The sequence below is a fragment of the Danio rerio genome, chromosome 5 (assembly GCF_052040795.2).
Source record: "Danio rerio strain M-AB ecotype USA chromosome 5, GRCz13ab, whole genome shotgun sequence".
Lineage (NCBI taxonomy): Eukaryota > Metazoa > Chordata > Actinopteri > Cypriniformes > Danionidae > Danio > Danio rerio.
Genome location: NC_141025.1, coordinates 3,810,001 through 3,820,000, shown reverse-complemented (window position 1 = coordinate 3,820,000; position 10,000 = coordinate 3,810,001). Strand labels below are relative to the sequence as shown.

Sequence of the window (10,000 nt, the reverse complement as noted above, 5' to 3'; positions counted from 1 at the left end):
TTTTGGGTGTTTGCATTTTTTTTCCCTTTTTTAAATGTCATCTTCAGAACAACCTGTCAAAATAAGTTTGTAAGTAAGTCTGTAGACTAACAGAAAATGTGCTGCAGTTCATTACAAAGTTTCTGTAGTGTAATGTACAACACCACAGACAGTATAGCACTGCAAACTATTACACATGTTCATACAAGTCGCTTTTTCACACTTTTCAAGGCTAAAAGTTGTCAAAAGAACAATCAAACTCCTATTATGCAATTCAAAACCAGAAATAAATGAGGGAAAAATAAAATTTGAAGCACAAAATAGGGAAAACTGCTCATTTTTCAAATATAATATCATTTTAGTGATGAAAAACTTTTTACGCTTCTAGTTTTTACTTTTAACTATAATAACCCTGATTAGGATGCATAAATATTTTTATTTTCATCTGGTCTGTTGCTTTTGTTTTGTTCTGCACATATTTTCTAAATGCACCTTTTTGTCACACCGGGTGAGACGGATCCAAACGCAAATGCTGTTAACACACAAAAGGATTTTATTAACTCTTCAAAACAATGACGAGCCGAGGCTCGTGACTCAAATGAAAATGATGAGATCGCTCGGCGAGAGCGATAGGTGACACGGCAACAGTGTCCAAATCGGCGGGCGTGAGAGAGGTCAGGCAGGCGAGCATCGATCGGGAGGCAGATGGGATAACGGAGGAAAGTCAAGTTCAGCGTCGGACAGGCAAAGGCGAAAGTAGGTGGCTGGCCGGGGAGAATCCAAAATGAAACAGAAAAAACACAGGCAACCGAGCCAAAACTGGGCAGAAGAGAAAAACAGAATCAGAACATGAAGTAATGCAGGACAATGACAGGAATCAAGATAACGTAGCGAGATAGCCTGAATAATGACAGGACACACTAGCGACCAGAAAGTTGGAAAAGGAGAGCTTAAATAGCAAGGAAATTAATGGAGACCGGTAACAGGTGCAGCAAGCCGTGTGTGTGTGTGTGTGTGTGTGTGTGTGTGTGTGTGTGTGTGTGTGTGTGTGTGTGTGTGTGTGTGTGTGTGTGTGTGTGCGCACTGATCAGTAATAATGATCAGCTGGGTGCACGCTGCAAGAATGAAAAGCAGGGAGAGAGAGACATAAAGAGAAAGATCAAGCCAGTGTCGTGACACCTTTGACCTCTTTAACCTACATTAACCTACATTTACTTCAGGCACTGTAAAAAAAAAAGTCATTAGTTACTTAAAGCAAGTAAACCAAGCGGCAATCTCCTGCTCTCCCTGGTGAAGCTAATATTGAAGTAACTGAAACTGCAATTTATCGAAATTCTGCTAGTCCTGGCTCTATAATAAAGCAGATTTCTATTGAGCCCACTGTTAAAAAGTTTTACCTTTTAGTTTTCTAGTTGACATTTAATTAGTTTTCAGTTTAACTTGAGAAAAGCATAGAACATTTGTTAATCAAATCACTTTTATTGTCACAGCATCATCAGCAGCACGTGTGCTATAAAGAGTAAAAAGCTTAGATGCTGGCTCCAGACAGTGCAAAATACAATGCAAATACAACATCATACAACAGCATACTCCCAAAAAAAAAAAAAAACAGGACAGTGTAAAATTGGCAATGTTGACAGCGATATGTACAATTAATAGGTGTACACGGGGCCAGAGCAAGCTGAACTGCCGCTCTAGGCAAAGGACGATCACGCCACCCTCAAACCGAAAGTGAAAATGGAAATGACCAGTTATCATAACAGACATAACTGAGAATGCGGGTGTCGAGGGACGTGTCACGGACGACGCCCTCTCTATTTTGTCGCCCTAGGTGGTCGCCTAGGTCGCCTCTATGGACGCGCCGGCCCTGGGTGTACACATAGTTGTAGGCAGTATTGTTTTAAGTATGGATTGGTTAAAGATTGGTTATTTGAATTTAAAGTGACCGTCACCAAAACGCCACAATTAGGATAAAATCTTAATGCTGTGTTAACACCACGCGCGGGTATGCTCAGATGAATCTATTCTCGAACAGATGTGTGAACATTTTGAGTTTACTCACTTCATTCGCACGTCAAATTCACTTCACATTCATTCGTGTCATGGTCGGGGCTTCTGTCTGCCCAGTGACTCTGGCTTTGTATGGATTTTAATAAGGAAATAGCTGTGTTCATGTGCTTTATGAAGCCTGAAAAACAGCGTATATTTGTTCGGTGCCGTGTCTGAGTCCACTAGATGCTTTCAGAGGTGCACCAGCTTTGTGAGATCATCAGCTCTTCAGAAACTGTACCTGGATGATGGAAAACTTTCAGCGATGCTTCTGACTGAGCTGAGCCCAGTTTGATAAGCTGGTGTCGACATACAGATTTTCCCCCAGGACACCAACAACAGGCGATCACGCCCCTACAAGAGCAAGCTCCTGATTGGTTCATGTGACGCGAATAGTTCAGATTGAAGTTCACATTTTCCAACTCTTGTGATTCAATCATGCAAAATGCTCAACTGGCGCTGCTTCATTCGTGTGAATAACATCATTCGCGCTGCTTCATTCGTGCGTATCACCTGCAGGATGTCTGTTCGCGGCTTTGCATTGACTTAACATGTAAATCACTCGCAATTGATGCTTCTTCCACGTCAGGTTTGAGCGCAGCATAAAAGGGACAGTTTCAGAGTTATAAAACATTATCTGAGTGGTGTTTAGAGCTGAAACGTCACACTCACACACTCAGACACACATTTTGCATTGTGTATAAGGGGTGTAATAGGTCTCCTTTAACATCCAGAATAGAGTTCAGAAAATGTAAGCATCTAGATTTATTGTGTAATGTCAACCATAAAGAGAGAGTGCATGCATAAGAGTCAAACAGCATACGTCTGTCCGTGTGTGTGTGTGTGTGTGTGTGAACGCACCGCAGTCTTCAATTATCTCAGTTTGCATCTCCGCTGATTAGAGAGCATGATGGGAAATCCAGCAGACGCTTTTTACAGTCTCTGGCAGAATCCCCTCACAGCTGCACTCTGTGTTTGTCATTGCAGAAACACTGAGAAAGATTCACCCTGACAAGAGAAGAGATTTCAACAAACACTCTTTATTTTTATCTTTAGAAGCATGAAATGTAAAATTAGAGTTGCGAAAGTTAACAGAAAAAAAGGTTATTGTTGTTGTTCTTGTTAATAATATTAGTATTATTACCATAATACAATAAAACACATGTAGAATAGTACCAAAATGACAATAAATTAAATTTACAATAACTCTCAAATACTGTGTTTTTTTGTATTATTATTGGTAATAGCAGTTATGGGAAATTAAAATAATATGAATATAATTATTTGTAAAAACTTTCATTTGTTGTCGTTACGCTTTTAAAATAATTTTTAAAAAGTAAAATACAACAAAAAAGCATTTAGATTTAATAAACTTTCAAATAGTGAGATGGTTGTCGTTGTCAAAGTCGTCGTTGTCGTACTATTCATTGTTGTAGTCATTGACGTAGTCATCGTTGACATTGCCGTAGTCCTTGTCATAATCGTTGATGTAGTCGTTGACATTGTCGTAGTCGTCGTTGTCGTAGTATTCATGGTTGTAGTCATTGATGTAGTCATAATCATTGTTGTAGTTGTTGATATTGTCATTTTCGTTGTTGTAGTAGTCATCGTTGACATTGCCGTAGTCCTTGTCATAATTGTTGATGTAGTCGTTGACATTGTCGTAGTAGTTTTTGTTGTCGTAGTCGTTTTCCTAGTCATTAACGTAGTCATTATCGTTGTTGTAGTTATTGTTGTAGTCATTGTTGTTGTTTTAGTAGTCATCATTGATGTTGCCGTAGTCATTGTCGTAATTGTTGATGTAGTTGTTGACATTGTCGTAGTTGTTGTTATTGTAGTAGGTTTTGTTAACATAGTCGCTGTCGTAAGCGTTGTTGACATTGCTGTAGTTGTTGTCGTAGTCATTGATGTAGTCGGTAATGTTGTCGTAGTCATTGTCATAGTCATAGTCATAGTAGTAGTAATAGTAATAATGATGGGAAATCAAAATGCAATTAATTTATATTAATTGATTAATATTATTGTTAGAATACTTAAAATATATTAATAGGAAATCAGTAGTAACTTAAAATCAAAATAAAATTTATAGGAAAAATAAGTTTTATATCTTATTATTGTTATAATAATTTCTTTTTAATTATTATTAAAGATTGAAAATCAAAACAAAATGAATAAAAAATTAAGTTACATTTGTGACTGTTATAATAATTTAAAAAGTATATTAATAACGGGAAATCAGTAGTAATGGAAATTCTAAATAAAATTATTAAATTACATTTGTTATTATTGTTACAATAGTGATAATAATATTATTAATAGTAATATTAATAATAATAATAATAATAATAATAATAATACCAATGCATTAAAAATAATTATTATAGTAATAATATTAACAATTATTATGGTTGTTGTTGTTGTTGTTGTTAAATTCTCAAGTTTTTATATATCATTATTATAAATACAAACCAAAACATCAGGTAAATAATTTTTGAGTTTGTTATTTAACTCACCACGGAACGAATCCAGTTGAGATAAGGAATACTGGCGCAGGCATTTACTTATTCCACAACAGATCAATTTACTAGAAAACGTTTAGAAATATGATGATGGTGAGAATAAACTCCTGCATGTCAGACCAGGAGATATGAATGAGGAATAATGTATGCGATCGCTGTAAAAATGAATGACATGCAGCTAATGAGCATTTTCCTTCTCATTTGTGTTTTGTATGACCTGATTATCTGTCTAATTGAATGATGCACATTTTATTAATCGTGGTCTTAATGGTGTTGAGAATTAAATTAGCATTGCATTTACATTTTCTTGACATTAAGCTTGAATTGTATTAGATAGATTGTGCACAAATATCGTTCATTTTCTTTTCGGCTTGGTCCTTTTATTAAGCTAGGGTTGCCACAGAGGAATGAACCACCAACCTATCCAGCGTATGTTTTATGCAGCGGATGCTTTTCCAGCTGCAACCCATCACTGGGAAACATCCATACACACACACGTACACTATGGACAATTTAGCTTACCCAGTTCTCCTATAGCGCTTGTGTTTGGATTTGTGGGGGAAACAGGAGCACCAGGAGGAAACCCCAACAGGGGGAGAACATGCACCTCCACACTGAAACGCCAACTGACCCAACCGAGGCTCGAACCAGTGACCTTCTTGCTGTAAGGCGATCGTGCTACCCACTGCGCCACCATGCAGCCTATTCTCAATGTTGAATGGACTAAAAGCTAATGATCTTAATAATTTATTGAACATGATTTTTATAACCATGAACCTTAATTTATTTTTATTTTTTATTTAATTTTATTTAGTTTAATTTAATTTAATTTTATTTATTTTTTTATTTTAAATTTAATATTTTATTTAATTTGTTTTTATTTGTTTTTACAGAACAGAAGTAGAAATGCACGACTACGCTCAAAGCAGGTGCTGTGGGTCATGCCCATCTCTCCACACAGAAATATAAACCAGCCTTTAGTGTGTGACACATTGAACATCTCGTATAGGTGTCTGCGCTCCCAAAAAGCGTCTTACGTCTCCAAAAGCAACTGCAAGTTTTATCTTCGTCTTCTGACATGCAACTCATTTATTAGTAGGGATGTAACGGTATCAGAATTTCACGGTACGGTAATACCTCGGTATGAATGACACGATACGGTATTTATTCAATCATTTACAGGAAAAACAAAACTAATGAAAATACCCCCAAAAAAGTGCCAAAAGTGTCAATAACATACAAATTAGTCATCTATCTGTAAGCTTTGAAACAGGAACTTCAATTTTAATGACAAAAAAATATTAAACCATTTAAAAAAATAAAGTTTCAATTTAGTATTGTTGAAAACTCATCACATTCAACATTTAATCACTCACTCACTTAGATAGAGATTGGTTTTTTAAGGAAAATGATCATATAACTATAATCTGGTAAAGCTGGGATCTCTGGGCATGTTCCCTGCAACAGAAAAAAACCCTCTCATTTGGGACTGAGGTTTCTGGGACAGAGAGATATGATTTAGCCAAGGTTGACAGCATTGGGTAACGTTGTGCATTGTCTTTCCCCCACTTGAGAGGACAAGCCATGAGTGAGATAGAGGTCTCTGCGGTACAAGTCAATGTCTGCATCAATCTGAACAGTGTGCTGTGTTTCTGCAGTCCCCATGACTGTTATTAGTCGTATTCCCCAACTTGCAGGCACGTGCACACAAAGGGCTCAACCTGTGCAGTGCACATGCTCTTTTTAGTCTTGGATATAAAGTGGCCTTCCAAAATGATCAAAAGTGCTCCCACGACGCGACACAACCTCCGTCCCGCCCTTCAGTAGGCGACAACAACAACAACACCCCCAACCCCCCCCCCCCCTCTTTTTAGAGAGAAACCGAAATGCTTCCACACATGCGATTTAAAACCCGCTTTAGGTTCGATCATTTCCAGCTCTTTTTCTTCCCCGCTACTAGCAGCACACTCCATTTCCACATTACTGGATCTGTAGTGACAACAGACCGCTAAGGATGATGGCCACGCCTGGGCTGATGGGAATTGTAGTTTCCGCTATCTCTCATTCGCTTCATTCGCCTGAGCAAAATTTTCTCAGGAGACCTATAGTTTTATCGAGTCATGCGACTACGGTAATATTGTAAAAAATTACTATTGCAGTATGACGGTATTTACAATACCGTTACATCCCTATTTATTAGAGAAGAAAACAAGGCCACAATGGCAAATCCCAACACATGAAGTAAAGTTTATTTATAAACTAATTTCGAGAGGATCACGTGCTTATGATTGATCACGGCTGGTCCCGCATTGTGCGATTTATGATTCGCCAATCAGACGATCCCTAAGCCACTATAAATACCCTGAGTTCCATATCACAGAAATTTTAATTTTGACGAATCCCCCCTTCCACCCCTACTGCTCTGCCTAGATACGTGGCATGGTGGCCCAGTGGTTAGCACTGTTGCCTCACAGCAAGAACGTCACTGGTTCTAGTCCTTACGAAGCCAGCCGACATTTTTGTGCGGAGTTTACACGTTCTCCCCGTGCTCATGTGGGTTCCCCCCGGGTTCCCCGGTTTCCTCTCACCGTCCAAAAACGCGCAACTTAAGTTAATCGACTAATCCAAATCAGCACCATAGACATGCTCCTAGTAAGTAGTTCTCTCTTAAGAGCAATCACTATCTGTTCATTAGCTACTACAGCAGGGGAGTTCTCCAAATCTACCTGAGCTCAAACTCCCCACTCACCTTGCAAACAGGAGGGAGCCCCGGGCTCGAAGATCTTATGAGCTCAGGCCTCTCTCCTGGGACGACATTCCAAGCACGCTTTATAATCAATCATCAGCTAAGTGTGAACTTTTGAAACTAAATTTTTTTATATTCAGTAGCAGTTTATCAGGATGTGATGATTTCGTTCTCTTTGACTCGAGTTTAATTCACACCATTGGATGGTGCGTGGCTAATGTGTGTTGTGTTTGTGTGTTGCGCAGAACGGCCGGGATTATGGCTATCTGGTGCGGCAGAACTCGGAGCTGCTGCGAGCGCTGGAGGAGATGGAGAAATCCTGCGCCGCTCTGAGAGAAGAGAACCGCGTACTGGTGAGCGTCTTCAGCATACATTACAAGATCTTGCTCTTGTATGACTGGAGTTTTATAGTACACATGAAATCAAAACTAATTATATAGTTAGAGATTTTGTTATCTCATATTGCTGTATTTGTGTTGAACAATTGCCTGACATCAAACAGAAATGATATAAAATATGATATATAAAACTAAAAACTCAATTCAACCTCCAGACTAAACTTAAGTGTTATTCGGCCCTAAATAGAACCACACAGTTGGCAAATTATTTATCATTAAACAATTAAAACAATTAAAAGAAAAGCACATTCTTTCTAAATATTGCCTCTGTGATCATGACCTAGAAATAGAAAAAGGCAGACATAAAAAATCCTGGACTCCTAAGGAAAAGAGAATATGTCAACAGTGTAACACAAACCAAATAGAGGATGAGACACACTTCCTTCTGTTTTGCCCCAAATACACCACGACTAGAGAAATATTTTTCCCCCAATTTGAAACATTGATCAGTTCATTTTTTAATTTAAATGACTCTTGTATGACTCTTATATGGTAAAAAACTTTACCATATACTCGGAGAGGACGGATTGACATTTAGACTAGCTGCAACATACACACACCATGAGAAATGGTTAATGTAAATGTAAACATGTATCTTACATGTAATGTAATGTAATGTACATGTAAACATATAATAACAAATAATTTAAACTTTTTATTATTATTATTATTATATTTATCAAATGTATTGTTTTTTTTTTTTTTTGTGTGTGTCATTATATCTTATCTGTATTACTATTAATTTTTCAATGGTTTTAATGTTTCATATTTGAAGTGCTTTGGCAATACTGTACTTAATGTCATGCCAATAAAGCAACTTGAACTTAAACTTGGTCTGTTAGCCTGTAATTACTCTTCCTAAACCCTTTTCTCCATTTTTCTGAATAAAACGCCTACTATGTTACATTCAATCAGCTCACAGTAGGAAAAAAACAAGCCACGCCCACTGTTTTAATATTCGTTTTCATGAGGACTTTAATTTTGGCTTTCACTGATTATGAAAACACAATGCCACATTAATTTCCTTTAAATGTTTGTGCACAGCAGGATGGATATCAGGATTATCATTGATGTTTAACAGCTTGTGACCCAAAAAGGGCACTAATATGAGTGTGCATATGAACTCTGGGTGATAAACAGGGCTTGACATTAACTTTTTTGATCACCAGCCACTGTGGCTAGTAGTTTTCCAACATTACCAGCCACTCGCCATTTTCACTACCTACAATTTTATTGTTGGGAAAATTTATTTTATACACTTAAACATGACTTTGATATGCTAAAATTACTTGATTGTCTCGGTCCAGGAGGGCAGGTGTCCCTCCAGGGTTTAGCTCCAACTTGCCTCAACACACCTGCCTGGGTGTTTCAAGTATACCTAGTATGACCTTGATTAGCTTGTTCAGGTGTGTTTGATTAGTGTTGGAGCTAAAATCTGCAGGACACCGGCCCTCCAGGAACAAGTTTGGTGATCCCTGGTCTACTCTATTTGAAAGAGAACCAATCACATCAGTTGTGTTTCTGGACAAAGTTGCTTCACGCAAGGAAACGGGAGCGCGCACGCGTTTTAAACAGTCACGCATCACCTCGGCTGTTAGCACAAGTGATCATCCTCTCATTCTGTATTTATCTGCTTTCTATTGATTGCGCGAATGCATTTATTTTCGTGTTGCTCCTCAATTCTAAGATCGCCTCTGTATGCTTACTGGACCATCTTTATATTGTCGAACCCTGCTTTTAAGAAATATTATCCAGGAAAATTATTTTCCACCAGCCAAAGTGGCTAGTGGGAGTGTCTCACTTACCCGCCACCTCTGAAATCTACCCGCATTTGGCAGGTTGGCAGGTCTTAATGTCAAGCCCTGGAGATAAAGCATAATATCACCCTTTATTTTAACGTTAGATACTGTGCTTTTGCATCAACCGATATGAAAATTTCTTGTTGCAATATAATTTCTGAAGCTTTTATTATTAAATATGGTATTATTATCACAATATTGACCCAAAAAGAGTTAGTGTATTGCTTTATTGTGTATACACCTTCAGAATAAATAGATGTTTTAAACAAATTCAGTTGCAAAAGGATGATATAGTACAATATGTCAAGACTTAACGATTAAGGGTGCGTTCACATCTGGAGTTCGCTTCATTTGGTCCAGACCAAAGGTAATGAATGATACATTGTTGCATCTTCTGCCGTCTTTGGGTCGCTTTCACACCACACTGCTGGCTTTGGTCCGAACCAGTTGAAACAAACCAAAATGCAGTCATCTGACAAAATCCACATCTCTCATTGGCCAGATGTTGTT

General features: G+C 37.9%; 1 protein-coding gene and 1 long non-coding RNA gene across 39 annotated transcripts in view; one reads left to right on the top strand and one right to left on the bottom strand.

Annotated features, from left to right (window-relative positions):
* LOC147843792 (uncharacterized) overlaps positions 1 to 10,000 on the bottom strand; it is a 1,319,745-nt gene that overhangs the window by 945,391 nt on the left and 364,354 nt on the right. The window lies entirely within an intron of this gene.
* The window catches only part of tspoap1 (TSPO associated protein 1), a 252,455-nt gene that overhangs the window by 112,171 nt on the left and 130,284 nt on the right, over positions 1 to 10,000 (top strand). For all 38 annotated transcript variants that reach the window (XR_015490709.1, XR_015490708.1, XR_015490706.1 and 35 more), the window contains one exon: positions 7,539 to 7,646. Coding sequence is in view for 34 of the 38 variants with exons in the window: in XM_087253071.1 (XP_087109197.1) it covers positions 7,539 to 7,646 (108 nt within the window). In the remaining 4 variants the exon portion in view is untranslated. The remainder of the gene's footprint in view (positions 1 to 7,538; positions 7,647 to 10,000) is intronic.